Source organism: Brachycentrus maculatus, unplaced genomic scaffold (assembly GCF_059751285.1).
Source record: "Brachycentrus maculatus isolate JH-2025_06_01 unplaced genomic scaffold, ASM5975128v1 h1tg000294l, whole genome shotgun sequence".
NCBI classification, from domain to species: domain Eukaryota; kingdom Metazoa; phylum Arthropoda; class Insecta; order Trichoptera; family Brachycentridae; genus Brachycentrus; species Brachycentrus maculatus.
The window spans coordinates 854,084-873,050 of record NW_028281045.1 but is presented as its reverse complement, the minus strand read 5'-3'; the positions used below and the strand labels follow the sequence as shown (position 1 = coordinate 873,050).

The window sequence follows — 18,967 nt, the reverse complement described above, 5'->3', positions numbered from 1 at the left end:
GACCAGCTATGTTTAAGAAGAAAATTAATATACCATACTTTTACATAGCTAGAGTATATGAAACCTCGAGTTATGAACACCCAAGATTACGAATAATTCAGACTATGGACAAGAATCCCAATGTAAAAATGCTTCAGAATTCGGGGTAACAAACTAACCCGGAATTCCGCTTGCAAACTGAGATCTAGATTTTTGTTAATAGCCCAAATTGATTGTAACTCGAGGTTCGACTGTAGTCGAATGCTGTAATTTTAAAATAAAGCAAAAATAATATTTTTACAAGAGAGAAAAATGTATCTCTTGCAAGAAAAAATAAAAATAAATAGATGATGCATGTTATTTTCTAAATTAATACTCTACTCAGATTCAGCAATCGAAACTCAAAGTATATGCAATTTGGAGTGAGGATTTTAACACCGATCGGTGTAATTAGATGGATAGAATCACTCAATCATTTGATCATTTTGTGACATATGTTTCCATGTTCACAACAATGTTATCAAGTACAGAATGACGTGAACCTCGAAACACGTGCCAGAAAATATCAAGAAATTTATGCTTAAATAACAAGTACTTCCAAAGCAATTGCGAGATTATATATTTGACTATTTTATGGTTGCTTTTGAACACCTTGGCTAGCTCTGCTTGTTAGTCATGTCCATCATGATCACATAATTATGGGCATGACTAACCAGCCGATGACAAGTGGAAACAGCTGAAGTGCAATTCGTAATAATACAGGCCTTTGTATTTATATCATAAATTTTCATTTGCAAAATTCGCTCATCGAAAAACAACATTTAACCTTAGATTACGGGACATTCGTAAAATTTACAACGGACATCCAATCTGTGGGGAGCATCGAGGCAACGCCTGTAAAAAATGTAGTGACAACTAGCGCGTATTTTAGTTTTTTACCGATATTTTATGTTTGTATTCTATATATAAAGCTCTCAAAAAACATGTTGCACTTATTTTTAAATGTTTTTAGTAAATGTTTTTGGTAAAATGTAAATTTTTTTATCGTTATAAATTTTACCATAGTCCTGTACTATGGTACACTGAAAAAAGTCCCGTGGCCTAGGGTTTGGCGATAAACTGTATCATAATTTTCAGGATTTCTTATTGAGCAACGATAATAAAAACACATTTTTTCCACAGCTTCACCAGTTAATCAAATGTATTGGTGGTATACAGACCGCAAGGTCCCTGATGGGAAACAATTATTTTTTTACATAATTTAACTATCATTTGAAGTGTTGGTTAATATTTTAATGAAAAAGACATCTTCATCTATGTTGAGAATGTTCATCTATGCCAAAAATGTAAAAATAAGTGGAGAAAATCTAGATTTGTGAACAAGTATTGGACACGCTCAAAGAGTGTATCCAAATACTTCTTCACAAATCAAAGTGTTGAGTGTTGTCTGAGTGTTGTTCAAAGTGACGAAAATGCTACATTGAACATTAACAGCAACCATAATACCGTCAAATATGATCAGCAAACAAATAATCAAATAAAAAAGGAATGAGTTTTGAATCTGAAATCACTTTGATTTGGAAAGGAGATCAGTGTAATGTAAAGGCGAAGGTAAGACGGTGAAAAGGTTTAAATCTCCCGGCGGAGAGTGGAGAGTGGTAGATCACTATAAGGGTGCCTTGGAGCTGCAGGGCACGGGGTCGGGCTCGCAGGGCACGGGCAGGTAGGCGGCGCGCGGCGGGGGCGACTCGGGCGGCGAGGGCGTGCCCGAGGGGCTGGCGCCCAGCAGCGCCCCGTCGGGCACGGGCGGGCGCCGGTAGCAGTACACCAGCGCCGTCAGCCCGCTGCACAGCCCGCCCACCAGACCAAACGACTGCACAGTAAAACGTATTAATTAAATATATATCTACATATAAATACATTAATTTACCGATTCGTAAACATAATTAGAGTTTTTTTTTTGCAGATACCCACCAAGCCACCATATGCGTCTTGTCGGTGGAGTTCTTTTTACATATATTTTATTCAAATAGATGGGGTAAGGAACCACTTTACTGACAAATTGTTGTCAGGTGGTTTTTTTATCAACCCCGACTCTAATTATACTCAGACATACTGCCGCTCGACCCTTAGTATACTAATTACAAGTAACCGCAAACCCAATTCCGATCAAACAGAAAATTTATAAGTGTCAAGCGCTCTCTACCAAAAGTATGTAAAAGATTCTTTTAAGCATTTCCCACAAGAAAGAGAAAAATTGACGTATTTGGAATGTGGTGTTATAGACGTATGCTCCGAATCCCATGGAAAGCTAGACGCACGAACAAGTCCATTCGCAGCCTGGAGGGAAAGAGGGGGAGAAGAAGATCCCCCTTACGACAGACGAAGTTAACACAGCTGCAAACACCTCGGTGGTTGGAGCGCTACGTGCAGCGCAGACAAGGGATAACTAGAGAAGAGTCATTGTTTCGACAAGGATCACAATCCTCACTAATGAGAAGTGAGAGGGAGAAGATCTGTATATAACTCTGGAGAACCATTATAAGAACTGAATAAAAAATTAATGAAATTAGGAGTAAAATTACAATACTTACAGATGAAGCTATGAGCATGTTGGTGGAGTCCACAGGAACCCACCAGTACTTGTCACTCACTACGGCTTCCAGGGATATAGAAGCTGCTATCAAGTACATTACCCCCACGCATATGTACAGCCACGCATTCTGCGGGGAAAAGCAAAATATCATATTTTGTATATTAAAAAGAATGTTAACTTGTGGTATCGTAATATAACACTCTCCTTATCATTCATCATTTACTTTGTGTAATACCACTTTAATAAACACTAATTCATGACTACCGGTTTCTAAATAATTATTCCATCATCAGGTCATTACAATAAAATTATTACGGGCTGACATTTGTACAAAAAAAATATATTATAATTACCTAATAATAAAATGACAAAAAATTTTAATAAAAAAAAATATATAAAAAAAATTTGATATCTCAACACAGATGAAGAAGAATATGAAAGTCTGAGAATTTACAGAGGTTTGCGACCTGTCATAGGTTGGTCAAGTGAGAGTCTCCAGCACCTGTTAATAGAGGGAACGATCGAGGGAACAAACGCCAGAGGATGCCCATGGCGCAAATATCTTTGCGACTTACGAGGATATGGACTATTCAACGTATGAGGAGCTGAAGAGGGTTTCACATAATAGACCAGAATGGCGAAGGAAGTGTCATTTCTTGCTGCAAAACACTCCACAGGATTGAGACCACAGAAGTAAGATATCATATGGGTATAATTTATATTTGAAGCACTAACTTTGTGATTTCCCATTTTATAATTAAAACATAACTTTGTTTTAAAATCACTATAAATATTTCATTGTAACTTAATTATAATGTCTACTGGTTTTGAAGCTAGCCGCGGTCTTGAAAAAGAAGCGATTAGCTTCGAAACTGGTAGAAATTATAATAAAATATTTATAGTGATTTTAAAACAAAGTTATATTTTAATTATATCATATCGCTCACTCCTTTCAAGAACGTCATAAATCAAAAATTGTCAATTTTCAGTTGTGCGTGTTTTCGGAATGCCCAGAAAATGTACTATATCCCAGCAAAAGAGGCATATTTTTAACTTAATATTTACCCGCTACAGGGCAGAAAGTTTTGATTTTGCATTTTGAAGAAAAGGTATAGTTTAATTATTTTTTCAAATAAACTAAATATTTTTCAAGTGGGGAAAAAACCTTCAGGTTTTACTTAAAAAGATCTGTTGCACAGTTAAAAGTTCAGTAAGTGGCTTGATATTCACTTTTAATACATTTTTAAACATATTTTTAAACTTTAAAAATGTTCTACTGAAAAATCAAGTTTTTTGATTTATGACGTTGTTGAAAGGAGTGAGTGAAATGTGAATGGGAGAATAGAGCTAGACTGGCCAAGAAAGATTAAAACGAGGTCTGTTTGTCTCAAAAGCCGACATAATAGTATGACTAGATGTATGGGTATAGAGGAAGCTAGGAGTGTTTTTATTTATTTATGACGTTCTTGAAAGGTGTGAGCGATATGGGGATTGTTTTGCTTGAACCTTGATTCACACGGTCCGTTCCATTTGGCGCACTCACCAGCTTGGCCCAGTTGAAGGGGAAGAGGTGCACCAGGCGAGAGATGTCGAGGAACAGCAGCGCGGCGCTCGCCATCAGGGAGAAGAGCGCTGTGGCCAGCAGCAGGCGAAGGCGGCCGGCCGCCGGCAGCAGCCACAGCTGCGAGCCCCCCGCACCATACTCCAGGCACACGCAACACAAAGAGGCCACCTGGAATTAAACCGACACTCCAACATCTAACTAAAAACTATATTAAAAAAATATATAAAAAATAAAGTGAATAGGAAGAGGGGTACCACAGATATACAGCAGGACCTCTATAATCTGAATGGACATTTAGGAATATTCACATTTTTCCTGTTTTTAAATCACATTTTCATATGGTGTGCAAAATACAGTTGTCCGCCTCTGTGGTGTAATGGTTAGCGTGTTTAGCTACCGTGCTGGAGGTCTCGGGTTCGATTCCCAAGGGGGGTGAAAATAAATATTAGTGATTTTACACTGTAATATTTATTTAATATTACCCTGGACTGGTTCCTGAAGCGCAAGAGTGATCACCTTGCCCTTATGTAAGTAATGATCAAGATAACACTGCGTCAATTCGATGCAGTGCCCTATGCACCATTGGGTGCGGATAAGGTTATAACTACAAAATACATATCACCGGTGCACGCGGAAGTTTTTAGCACCGAAAGGGAAGGGTTAAAAATAGAGGCTTTGTGGGTTATTGCTTTTTTAACAGTATCATGTTCGAATGGATAAAATTAAGGAAGGTGTGTTGAGATGGTTTAGGCATGGCATAAGTGAAGAAAGAACGATAAATCAAATTTATGTGGCGAACGTGGTTGGACATAGGAGCCGAGGAAGACCTACGTAACTTGGCATGATCAAGTATTTATTTCAAATACTTGAGTGGTCAGATCAGTATTCGGAATAATCATCTGGTATGTATGTAGTATGAGGTACTACCACCAATCAAAGGAAGAAGGCACCTACTCGCAACTATCTCCAAGAGACGCGCCGAATGGATCGGTCACGTGTTGAGACAAGAGGGTTTCCTGCGCATAATAATAGAGGGGATGATAAAGGGAATAAACGCCAGAGAACGCTAACGCCACCAATACTTAGGTGACTTATACGAGGACATGTGCTGCTCGACATATGGGTAGTGTAATGGCCAACGGGTATATCTGTAAAATTTTTCATTTTCTAAATTTGTTCCACAAAATGTCTAAAATAGTGTATTCCATAATCTGCCAAAAGGATAAAGCTGTAGTTCCAATACTTATTTAGTTTTATTAAGATATGTACATATGCCATCCGAACAAAATATTTAATTTCACAAGTTTGTTCTTGCTCTCCTGTAAAATTTGGTCTGAGACAGATATACCCCTTTGCCTTTACGCTACCGATATGAGGAGCTGAAGAGGGTTTCGGAAAATAGACCGAAATGGCGAAAGAGATGTCATTGCTGCTACAGACCAATCCACAGGATTGAGATCAGAGAGAGATGTATGTAGAGATGCATGAATGCAGAAGAGGTTTAGAATGTTTGCAAAGACAGAGTGGTGTGGAGTTCTATTCTCTCTGCCCATCCCGGTGACGGTTAGTTGAGGAGAGTGACGAGAAGGGTGCAGAGGCAGACTCACGGCGACGAGCAGCCGCAGGGCGCCCACGCTGGTGAGCAGGTGCGCGGCGTGGCAGTAGAGCGGCGCGACGCGCGCGGGCGGCGGCGGCGGCGTGCGCCGGTAGTGCGGGTGGCTGTCCCACGAGTGCACGGACTGGCCCGTCTGGCTGCCCGCGATCTCGAAGTCCTGCGCCTCCGGGGGCGGCCGCTCCAGCCCGCGCAGCTCCTCCAGCAGCAGCTCCACCTCGTCGGCCGCGTACAGCTCGCTCACCGAGCGCCCGCCCTCCATCGCCTCACCGCGCGCCCCCCGACCATCTCATGCTGCCTGATCTCCCTGAGGAACAACATCACAAGCACTTCTAGTAGAGCAAACAACATTATCCAGTTTACACAATTATTTCTAATACAGTGAAACCTCTATCTATCGTTCCTCGAATAATGGTTTTCCCGGATGTGTCGTTTATTTCTTCTATCCCGACTAAATTTCATACTAAACTAAACCGCATCGATCGTTTCTCTATCACCATTTACCGCATTTATCGTTCTAATTAAGCTGCATATTTGATACAGTCTGTTTTTTTACATTATTTCCAATTTTCTTACATTCAACAGCAACGTATAGGATAGAAACTATCGAAAGCTTGTGTAACCGATAGCAGGAGAGGTCGATTTTGATATTGGAGCCGCTGCCTGTACCTGCATTTTCAAAAGCGTGCACACTCTTTGAAAGAAAACTTTTTACAACGCACATTCAATAACCGATGCTAAAAAAAATACTATTTGCAAAGCCAAAAATATACTATTGACTTACGAGAAAAAAACTTAAAAAACAAAAGTATTTTTTTAAAGTCTATTCAGGTTTGTATTTTTTTTTAATAAATACATTTGCATCTGAAACATGTATACTTCTTAGAATTTTAGCCTACGAATGGTTATTGGGAGATTGGGAGGACAGTATCTTTACTCGGTCGTATCTATTTGCGTATTGACCTCTTAATCCCGCATTCATTGTTTTCCCACATTCATAGTTTATTTTAATAGGTCCCTTTAAAAACGATAGATAGAGGTTTCACTGTATTTTGAATATATTCAAATCTAATTGTTGGGTAATATATCCAAAATTAAACAAGGTTTAATTATATGTACTCATTATATGTACTCCTAGACCTAATAATAGCAATTATAGTTAGTATATAAGGACATTTTGCAAATATTTTTGGTCAGTGTTTGATAATGTCTTAATAAGACGAGACGCATCACGTATTAGCATATACATAAATAAATGTAGAATTCAATCCAATAAACCTTGTTTAATTTTGGATATATTACCCAACAATTCAATATGGAATTCTACCAACAGTCTGCAGTTACAATAAATATTCAAATCTGCTTACAAAAATGGGTTTGCCTACTTAGGAGTTATTTATATTAATGTAAATAAAACTATAATAAATAAAGTACATACATATTTTTAAAAAATCTTTAAACTTTACAGTGAAAATAATCATTTTTTCTGTGGTTTTGAAAAACCATATGGATGTTTAAAATATGAAAAGGAAATTAAAAAAACTGCCACTTGATTCGAAATTTGTAATTTAAAAATATAAGAAAAGAACATTTTGAAAGAATTATTTCATTAGTATTAAACATGACATAAAATTTACTGAAAAACAAATAATAGTAGAGTACCAATGATAATAACTTGTTAGGCATACAAAAAACTACTGATATTATGCATTATGGCATCTGTATCTTGTGCTTTCAGGATATTATATCGAGAGTTATAAAATTGATGTGTGAACTTAAAAACAAAATCTGTTGCACTAAATTAATGTTACATTTTCTCGTAATACTATCGTATAATTTAAGAAAATCACTACTACTACTACTACTACTACCATCACGCCGTTTCCCCGCAGGGGTAGGCAGAGAGGATGGAACGCCACACTCTTCTGTCCTGACATACACTCCTAGCCTCCTTCACATCCATACATCTAGTCATACATGCCCTCCGATTACGCAGACTTTTGACACCGCCAGATTTCAGGTTCAAGAAAATCACGGTTAGTTCAAACCCAGACACAAGTATCATAGGAAAATATTGTTTAACTATATTCGCGTTATTTAAATAAACGCAGGGAAATGTAACAAAACGGTGTCAACTACCACTAGGTTATTTTAATATTTAAAGACAATCTATAATGATTCTAAAACACAATTATAAAAGCATTATAAATACTCGATCAAATAAATGCAAGCCAGATACACCGAACAGTGACATATTTATAAATATTGTGAAAAATTGATTACTTAAATAAAAACAAATTTTGTGCCATTTATGACACTATGTTCATTGAATGCGTTTTAAGAATAAAAATACCCAAATATAACTCGAAGCCATTTCTAAAATTCAAAGTAATGCTTACGTTTGTTTTCCAAAATTCGATGAATTCAGCAATATAAAGCAAAAAAACATTTCATAAAACAATTTCTGCGACAGAATTCCGCCATGTTTACATGCCTTTCATAACATAGATAACAATGAGCGTTTGACGTTTCTTGGGACTTCCGGAAATTATTGTCTATGATTTTTCAAATCCTGGCAACAGTGGATTTAGAGATGTGTTTTTTCGGATTTTTTTAAATTACCTTACGTCCAAGTGATTCGGTACCTTACGTCAAGTAACTACGGCTTATGCAACACCGTTTATCATGACTACTCCATAGACTTTTTATGTTGTAAAGTCTGTCCCTACTCGTGAGTGGATTTACTCATTATGTTTAAAGTTACTATTATTTCATGTAATTCATGAGTGAAAATTCTAGGCAAAAATACTCGCTATCTCGCTAGAAGTATGAGTTTATACATTTTATTGATTCTAAGTTAGCAGTGAAGTTACTTGGGTGTATGATTTTAATTCCATGATTTTACTTAGGATGTGAGTTTACTTACGTACTTATGTAATATAAATAATATCCTTACAATACGCCTAATAATATCATATACTAAACATATCTCTACACTAGTTCTTATAACTACGTAGCGACCTTAGCGGGGGAGTGGGGTCGGACTCGACGGGAGGGGGGGGATGGTTGTAGTAGTGCATAGGGTTGGTGTGCTTTTTCGGACATCAATTGTAGATATATATATTTTTTTAAACACGTTTGTTTTATTCTGTCAAGGATGACGAAGCTTTTGGAGCCTGTGTGCCATTATTTTTTCAATTTACCATGTCACGCCGTTTCTCCGTAAGGGTAGGCAGAGAGAATAGAATGCCGTACCAATCTGTCTTCACTTCTATGCATCTCCTCACACATACCCGCTTTGTATATATTATTTCGACTCCTAACCTGATCACTTTCAAGTGTTTTAATCTTTCTTTAATTCTATTACCAACCACATTCACCTCATAAATTTGTTTTATAATTCTTTTCAAAACATCTCAAAATACCTTTTTAATTTAATTAAGAAAAGTATTTTGATACCAAAATAGCTGTGTTTTCTTTACTTTTATACGTTTCATTATCAAATAACGTTTTGCCACATATTCATCTGAGAGAACGCATTTCGTCTGAATTGTCTACTTTCATCCTTTTGCTAACTCTATGCTTAATGTACGTAGGTACTAAAACACCATAGATTTTTTATTCATTCATTATATTATTCTAGTGTCTTTGAGTTGGTGTACATAATAGGTAGTCTGTGGTCCGTGTTTGGTTTTATTTTCGTTATTTTTCTTTATTGTGACATTTTCAATTAATAAATATTACATATTTTTGAAATCCGTTATCAATCAAGTATTTGTATAATATATTTGAAATAGTAAGGATTTCTAAACATTCATACATTTTTATTAACGAATGTCGGATTGATCCTATGACTGCTTTTTTTCTTGAATTTTCTTGAATTTTATTTGATTAATTAATTAAAAAAATCTTTAAAAACATTCCTTTTATAAAGCAGCTTTCGCAAAGCGATATTTTTATTTGTTTCCTAATTCTATTACGTTAAAACTAAATAAATACTAATTGTATATAATTATAATTCATAATGTTCCCAAAGAAATTAACTAATAATATTTAAACGTAAACTGCTGGATAAAAGAAAATAAATAATTAAATTGCGTACATAGTTTACCAAAATAAACATTGAAAATGTTATTTAAACACATTATTTGATTTGTTTTACTAAAGTATTCAATTCATACACGCCTTGGCTATTTGCCATTGGCCTAGATACTGCACCTAAACGACTTACTTATGCAGATGCGTGTCCTTATGCACATATTTGCATTGCCGTATGACGTAATATTTATTTACTATACTGCAATATAATTTATCTTATTATTTTAATGTTTTTAAATCGTTCAACTTGTAAATCCAGTGTGATTTTCTTCCATCTTTCAGGTAATTAATAGAATCCTTTCTTATAAAACACCTGACGAGTGGAAAATCGATGCAAGTGCCTTATAAAATACTCAATTTGTCATTAAAAAACAAGTGAAGGTAAAAATAAATTTCATGGTATTTCATTGGCTGCTATCTTTACGTCTTTTAAGTTACCAACATTATTAGTGCAATATTTTGCATGCCTTTTCATGATTTTACATAATTTTTAATATGAATAAAATGTAATTTCATTATTATTGATGGCTGAACATGATCACCATTTTCTTTGTTCAAAAATTAAAACTTTTTGAAGTCAGACTTCTTAGTCGGCGATAATCGATAATTGGATGAAAATTGAAGGTAAAATTTCAAGGACGCGTCACGTTTAGTAGGCATATTTTGTTACATAAGAGAGAAAAAATACATGCATTCTGACGCCATGGCACAAAAGAGAGTGACGTATACACAACCGCACAAAGTGAATAAAGTAATGGCGTGCGTGTCAGATGTTATATATGAACAGCTTAGATTCCACGCGTTGTGTATATAATATTTATCATTGTGTTTTATCAATCCCAACTAATCAACAACATGATCCGGAACTACAATAGATACAATTTTTTAAGACATTGGAACAAGGGATGTTAATTTTTTTGTGTAATTTTTTTTTTTTCAACAGATATATGAAAATATACAATGAATGTCAATTGTATCATATGCAGTGATCTCTTCATCCCTTCTGATTCTATATATGCCACGCGCTGCGGTCATGCATTTCACCAAACTTGCCTGTTACAATGGATGGAAAGGTATTTTTAAAAATATACATTTTCGGCACCCGCAAGTTTTCCGCGCTCCATAGTGTAGTGGTTAGTGTGCTAGGCTACCATGCTAGAGGTCTCGGGTTCGATTCCCAGGGGGGATCAAATGAATATAAGTGATTCACTCTAATATTTATTCAATATTACCCTGGATTGGTATCTGAAGCGGAGGGCTGATCACCTTTCCTTCATGTGTAAATGATCAAGATAACACTGCGTTTATATGATGCAGTGCCCTATGCACCATTGGGGTGCGGATAAGGGTTTAACGAGAGAGGGGAAGGGTAAATTTTAGTACCATCGCTTCCAGCGCCATGTCACATGAGATGCCTCCCTTGGATGACCTAGATGCCCTCTTTGGACGTCGTAGGCACCACACATGATTTGGTCCCTTGATTTTGTTATTAAATTGAAAATAAGAAAAATTATACTTTTGTTTTGGTTTCAATATTTTACTCAATCTTCTTCTTTTTGTAGATCCTAGGGATCTGTTTGTGCCTCCGCATGTCGCTCTTGGGATGTTGACTCCCAGCTGTCTTTCCATATTTTCGGAGGTCTGCCTGGGGGTCTGCGTCCTTCAGGGATTCCTTGAAGGGCGATACGTGGAAGTCTGTCTTCTGTCATTCTGTTAATATGTTCATTCCAGTATCGCCTTCGTTGTTGTCCCCACCTCACAATATCCTCAGTCTTACACATGTCGGTATTTCTTACTCGGTCTCGCAATGTGTTTCCGGTTATGGATCGGAGTGTCTTCATCTCGGAGGTTCAAAGTCGAGATTTTGTTCTAGAAGTATCTGCTCTTGCCTCAATCCCATAAGTGGCTATCGGTCGAACACATGTTTTGTATATTTTCATTTTACTTTCTTTTCTCGTGTGTTTGTTCCTTCACACCGAGTTTCTGAGGCATCCTGATATAACTGCAGCTTTGTTTATTTGTTTGAGTCTCACCATATAGATCACCGTAGCTACTGATGTCAACTCCGAGATACTCTCATCACCTGTTCAACAGTTCTGTTGTTTACAACTAATTTGCATCTAACTGGTCTCTCTGGCATCTCTTTGATATGGTCACGCTTGTAGTCTTGTCAATGGATATCGTCATGTTGATCTTTTCCAATGTCAAGTGGAGCTTGAGGAGCATTCTTTGGAGGTCGTCTTCGGATTCTGCTATAATGATGGCATCATCGGCGCAGCAGATATTGCTGATTCTTACTCTCACTCATCTGCCGTTATTAATTCCATCCTTATTCTATTTCCAGATCAAAAACTTGTCCACAGTGCAGAGCCAAAACAACTGAGAAAAATGTATTTCGGATGTATTTTAATTTCCTAAATTCGGATGGGATTACACTGGATGCTGTGTCACTACAGGCCAAACTAGATAATGTCGAGTTCAATTTAAAAGAAAGGGAAAAGGATCTTTTCAATAAAAAGGAAGAGATCCAAACTTTGCAAAAATTGTGTGTGAAATCAGAGTAAGTTCAAATTTGATGATCTATTAACCTTTCACTCCCGGTGATATGTATTTATTACAATTCGACTTTAAAAATAAGATTATCAACACAAAATATAATAGATGCGGGCTCAGAACTTTTGTATTCCTCCGTAATATAATTACGCATTACATACATATTATAATTATTAGTATTATTCATTTGCAGCGATGAAAATAAATAACGTGCCGTGCTTTGCGTACACCCGCACGTCGTACCGTGCGCGCAGGTCATATCTCTACGCCAGCTATTGCGGCTACTTGCGATGTAATTTTTTTTCGTTTTCAGATACTAACCAGAGCTAACATTACAAAATTGTTACATTTTAACTTCAACTATAATAGAATATTCACATTTTTCCAGTTTTTAAATCACATTTTCATATGGTGTACAAAATACATACCACCGTTGAACGCTGCAATTTTTAGCACCGTAAGAAAAAGGTTAATTTAGTTATTTCTTATAACTTACAATCTATCAACAAATACTAGACATTAAATAAATCTGAATTATTACCAGTTTTAAAAATGGCAATTCTGAATCATTGAAATTAATCGATTAAGCAACCATTTTGTGTAAGTAGTTTGTTTTGTGATTGTTAATTTAAGAATTTTATTTACGTCAATTGATTCTGTGATTTGTGGATTTCTAAAAAGAAATCCTAAAAATTATTAATACGAAAAGTCGGAAACTTCAGCATTTTGAAACAATGAAAGTCATAGAAATGAATAATATGACAGTGACTAAAGTCTCCCAACTACTAAAAAATAAGAAACATCTTCTACCCCCTTTCATCCCTAAACGTGCCAAAGGCGTAATTCTAAAATCTATACTTATCTTCACATAAAGTGTTTGATAATAATGCTGAATGCATCAAAACGCATCTCACAATAGATTTTTAAGGAGTAGTAAAAATAAAAATTACGAATTTAATTGAGAAATTAAATATAATTATCTCATAAACATATGCTATAATAAGAACTACACCAACACCCTTGACAGATTAAAATTTAATCAACAATCGCAAAATATACAACTCGTAGAAAGTCACAATATGTTCTAATGATTTTTGAGTTCCATCGGAAATGACCGCTGCGTCGATGTAATCAAAATCAGTTGTAGCTCCGATTGATTCAATTTCACCTTCTTTTGACAACATATATTGTATAATATTTATGTCATTTTAGAGGAACACTGTCCAATCTCAATGAAAAGTTGAAAACAAAGAAAATTGCCATCACAGGATTAAAAGAACAAATAGAATACCTGAAAGTAGACTGTGAACAAGTCACGCAGCTACGAGAAAAGAATGAAAAGTTACAAAAGAATTTGGATCTGCTGAAAGGGTATATTTTTTCTAAATTAATATTTCTTTGTATATTGCAATTCTATCATCATGCATGGTTTAAAAAAAAGTTAAGCATTTCCAGACAATTTCAAAAGGTGTGACATCACAATATATGTAAGCTGTAAAAATATATTTGTGTAAAATTAACTTAAAACAGCCATATTTAAAAACACATTTAGAAATACTCAATAAACATTGTAAAAAAGAATATACAGTAGAATCGGGATATTACGAAATCCAAGGGACCAAAAAATATTAATTTGTAATAACTAATTCCCTCATGTAACAAAGAAATTTTAAAAATCATACTAGTTATGTACATATATGCTTTCCACATTGTAACTTTATTTTTTTAAGACAAAATAAAAATACCTGATAAGAGACCCTCTTTTAAGTTGTATGCACTCACATAAATTAACACACTATGGACGGGAAAAGTATTTCTACCCGTTCAGTCGATTGATACTTAGGACGGAAAGGGTATTTTTACTTTCTGCCCCGGCCTCATTTCAAAGTCAGAAGAAAAGGAATTACATATTTAATGTTTTTGTATGAATATTATGTACCAATCTCTTTGTTAGGGTCTTAAATACATGTATGTATTTACATAATTGTCAAATCCCTTCGCCAGCGGTCCGCAGGCGTAAAAAACACCCGTCCGAAATATGTTAAGGTGGTCCCGTGGTTAGTATCGCAGACTCTTAAGTCAAAGTTTCTCGGTTCGAACCCACTCTACCACAATTTGATACCTATTTCTAATAATGAGCATCATAAATAATAAATAAAGAAATGAATCAGAAATAGTATGAAATTGAAATATTTGTGTAAATAATAAAAACACAAATATTTCTCACTTTTATAATAAAAAAAGGGAATAAACGAAAGAAAATGTAGATTACCATTAAAAGTTTGTATACATTTACTTGGACTGTTGTATTTATTCCAATGTAATAAAGTAGACATATTTTTGCTAACTCTACTTCTCAAAAAAAATGTTATTTAATTATCCATGCCTAAATTGGTTGATTTTTGCTCAGGCTCGAAGAAATCATCTATGGGACCACTTCAGAAGTGGAAGCGATGGTGAAATGTCAGACGGACATGCAAGCCATGTGTATTTATATCACAGCACTAAAGCGGTATGTGTTTCCATTTGATTTTTACATTTTATGAAATTTTAATTTTTATCTTGCCCAATTTTGAAACAATTAATGAAACTAAAAGGCTTATTTTATTCTGGAAAGATTTAAATGAGAAAATTTTAAAATGTCCCTAATGAACTCATTGTTGTCCGAGGTTTTTTCATCAACCCCGACCCTGATTAGTATACTAATTAGGATTGTGTTCTTATCACTAGTAACCGCAAACCCAATTCCGATCTCTTCAATGTTTTTTGGCGTCTCTCGTGCTTTGCCAAAAGTAAGCAAATAACGCTTATAAGCGCCTTCTGCCCTCTACCAACAATATGTGAAAGACGCTTTGAAGCATTTCCTGCAAACAATGTGTGTGGTCAGTTTTTAGGAAAGTAGCTAGTGAATTTTACATGACTGAATAATCTGATTGAATTTGAATCTGATTTTATGCCTATGTATCGTTTACTGCTACTCATATTAAGCTGTTGTAACTTGAATATAATTATAACTTCCTAAAGAAATTTGTAATAAAATCGCTACATATCTTATTATAGCGTTGACCCAGTTTCGAAGCAAATAGCTTCTGTCTCAAGACTGTTCAAAATTAAGTTGAAAACATATATTGATATTATAACAAAGTTATTTTGTATGTTATAAAATGGAAAATCAGTCATAAAATAGGAAGTCAGTTCCTCAAATATTGATTATATTCAATACAATTGTATAGGTTAAAATTTTATAGCCTTATTTTATAAATTTCAGTGCATCTGCAGATATGCATAGTAAAAAAAAACGTTTAGCTGAAAGTCTAAGAGCAGTCCAAAACCAACTGTCGAATGCCAATAATTTAAAAATGGACCAACAAGCTAAGATCGTGTAAGTTTATTAGTATTTTTTTTAAATGTAGACACTTAAGTCTATCAAGTCCTTCTCAAAACCGATGTAATGTTGCCATGTTTATTTTCGGCGGTTTTATCTGCGGAACACTTTATATTTTTTTTAAATAAATACATTTCTTTACAAATACATATGTATGTATGAAGCTGATTGCGATTTATAATAAAACCTTCGTTTATTTCTTGATGCAGTTTGATGATGTATTTCTTAATACATCTGGAGTCAATATCTGTTTTCTTAATACATCAATAAATATGGATTCAATATCTGTACTTATATGCTTGTTTTTAAAAATCTGATATAAAATTAATTTAACAGAACGTTAGAAGACTCTCTCGCACACGCTGAAAGTGAGATAAAACAACTCAATGTAAGAATCAAAGATCTGACGGCAAAGTTGGAGGGTAAAGGTTCAAAAAACAAACACGGAAGATCGTCAAACGAGGACAGTCCACCACCTGAAAACTCAAAGCGGAAATTCAAGGAATCAGAAGAGAGCATCCCGTGCAGTCCCCCCAAATCAAGGAAGCTTGACTCGAAGAAGAAAATACTCGAATTAGATTTTATTATAGAGCCTGCTCCGGATAAGGAAGTGAGTTATTTTGTGTAATAGATTAACTGTTCCCAATATTTCATTCTCATGTATAATCATTCTAATGTAGTGCCATTTAGTTAAATATATACTACAAGTTAGTATCTCAAGTTCATTGACTGCAAATCTTTACAATAATTAATTAATGAATTTCTTTTTTTCAGAAACATAATGTTAAGAGCATTGTAGATTCACAATCCCCCTATTTGAATATAAAACAAAGTAATGTTGCAGGACTTCAATTTAAAAAATCCTCTTCTTTAAAGGTTGGTCATAATTTTTTTTCAAATGTGAATAATCCTTAGTTTCTCTCGTTCTAATGATTTACTTACTTTCAGATTTCTAGCGAGTTTTCTATCTTTAAACAAAAAAAGCAAAAACTGGAAAACAACCGAGATCTGTTCAAAGTGATGAAGCATTCGACGGATGAACAAGAAACGTCGTATAATGGTCTCGGCGGCCATTCCAAATTGGATGAATTTCCCGTTCCTAAACACCAATTCAAACCAACTTATTTAAAGAAATCTATTTCCAAAGAGAAAATGAAAGGTTTAAAGCGGCCATCTAACCAAGCCACTATACACAGTATTTTAAACAAAAAATCATTTTAAAGGTACTTTTAGTCCAGAACCAAAATGTATCAATACCTACGCCATAATTTGTACTCTGTTTTCTCTTCGATCAAATGTTTATGTTCATACAATAATATGTAATTTACTCTTAAAAAGTTGAAATAACCTGTCGTCGTGTTGTATTGAATTTTGAATTCTTTCAATAATCTTTTGTTGAGATCGCACACTGAATAGTAAACTGACCTAATCCTAATTAGCGAAAATCGAGAAAGATGCTGGGGCAAAATAATATTATCAAACAAGTCTCCATTGTCATATAACATTGTTTTCAGTGTGGCTATGTAAGAAGCATTATAAACTATCTTTGCACATCACTCACTCCTTTCAACAACATTCTACATCAAAAAACTTGATTTTTCATTAGATCGTTTTTACAGTTTTAAAATATAATAAAATGTATTAAAAATAAATATCAAGCCACTTATTGAACTTTTTACTATGCTACAGATATTTTTAGGTAAAACCTGAATGTTTTTTCTCCATTTGAAAAATATTTAGTCTATTTAAAAAAATAATTAAATAATACCTTTTCTTCAAATTGCAAAAACAACGCTTTCTGCCCTGTAGCGGGTAAATATGAAGTTAAAAATATGCCGCTTTTGCTGGGATAATACATTTTTTGGGCATTCCGAAAACATGCACAACTGAAAATTGATGATTTTTGATATATGATGTTGTTAAAAGGAGTGAGCGATATGTGTAACTCGAACTTTGTAAATATTTGATTACGTAAGTTTATTATTAAGCGTGCAATATAAATTAAGAGTTGTAGGATATTTTAGGCTAAGAACCACTTATCAAGCTGTGATTTAATTATTTACCGTATAGATTATTATAAATTATATGTACAACATTTTGTGATGCCCAGTGTCTTTAATTTGATTATATTTACTACTTATTACTAATTAAATTGATATATAATAGAAAATAGCTGTAGTTTTAACTACTGTTCTACAATAATGCATCTTGGCTGTATTGTAAATAATTTATTTATTAATTTTGACATTGCTTACTTTGCTACTAATGCTGAACTACAGGGTGGCACAAAATTAATCACCCTATCTGAAGGTGTTATATTTTTTGCAAATGGCACCGTACATCAATCGTATTTGACATTTGTGAACTAGAATGCTGCAGTTTAAAATTAATTATCCAATTTTGTCTTTTAATAACTCTTACTAAATAAAAAAAAGATTTTTACTGATGAAAATCTTTAATTGGACCTTTACAATTTTTTTCTGTTAAGTGGAAAAGATGATATCCGTCATGTGGCTAACACCTGTGCTGATACATATTTGTGCCCGTTTTATCAATCTGTAAACTGCAGCTAGCTGTCTAGTTCACAAATGTCAAATATGACTGAGGACGACGCCATTTGCAAAAATTATAACATCTTCCAATAGGGTGATTAATTTTGTGCCACCCTGTAGTTCAGCATTAGTCGCAAAGTAAGCAATGTCAAAATTTCCCTTTTTTAATCTTAAAGATCTAATTACTCACCCTCATACAATTTTTTTTTAAATATTCACATTGTCTGCTTTAGGCTACAGAAAAGAGTTTTGCGGATTTTATCTTAATCCTTGAGCTAGTACTCGAAAATTTGACACCCGAACAATGCTGTTATTATACATATATCATCTTAATTACAAAATCAAAGGGGCAAATAAACAAGGCTGCAGCCATCTCAGGATGCCTGAAAAATGCTATATGGAAAAATCCTGAGATGAAGGTCGGCAGCAAAATCAAGATTTACAAAACTTGTGTCCGACCCATCATGACGTATGGAATCGAAAGTACAGCAGACACCGTTGGCACAAAAAACGCGCTCAGAGTGTTAGAAGTTAAGACTAAGAAGCATATCAGGCAAGAGTCTTCGAGATAGAATAAGAAACGCCAGGATCAGGGAAATATGTGAGATCGAAGATGTCGTTAGGTGGG

General features: G+C 34.7%; 2 protein-coding genes across 8 annotated transcripts; one reads left to right on the top strand and one right to left on the bottom strand.

The window, feature by feature from the left end:
• Positions 1-923: 923 nt before the first annotated feature.
• Positions 924-8,264, bottom strand: LOC148305000 (uncharacterized). The gene is made up of 5 exons (XM_088267410.1): positions 8,151-8,264; positions 5,747-6,058; positions 4,119-4,307; positions 2,574-2,702; positions 924-1,852 (listed from the first exon to the last, which is right to left on the bottom strand). Exons 2-5 carry the CDS (start codon positions 6,011-6,013, stop codon positions 1,646-1,648), a joined length of 792 nt encoding a protein of 263 aa, XP_088123536.1. The 5' UTR covers positions 6,014-6,058; positions 8,151-8,264; the 3' UTR covers positions 924-1,645.
• A 1,128-nt stretch (positions 8,265-9,392) lies between these two features.
• LOC148304999 (uncharacterized) lies at positions 9,393-17,891 on the top strand. Of its 7 annotated transcripts, none has more exons than XM_088267390.1 (10): positions 9,393-9,430; positions 10,132-10,230; positions 10,793-10,922; positions 12,194-12,409; positions 13,615-13,773; positions 14,813-14,914; positions 15,671-15,784; positions 16,124-16,397; positions 16,562-16,663; positions 16,736-17,891. In XM_088267390.1, exons 3-10 carry the CDS (start codon positions 10,810-10,812, stop codon positions 17,006-17,008), a joined length of 1,353 nt encoding a protein of 450 aa, XP_088123516.1. In that variant the 5' UTR covers positions 9,393-9,430; positions 10,132-10,230; positions 10,793-10,809; the 3' UTR covers positions 17,009-17,891. The 7 variants fall into 7 exon arrangements, with proteins under 7 accessions (XP_088123516.1, XP_088123519.1, XP_088123515.1 ...); XM_088267393.1 differs by having other exon boundaries at positions 9,402-9,522; XM_088267389.1 differs by having other exon boundaries at positions 9,402-9,547.
• Positions 17,892-18,967: the final 1,076 nt, after the last annotated feature.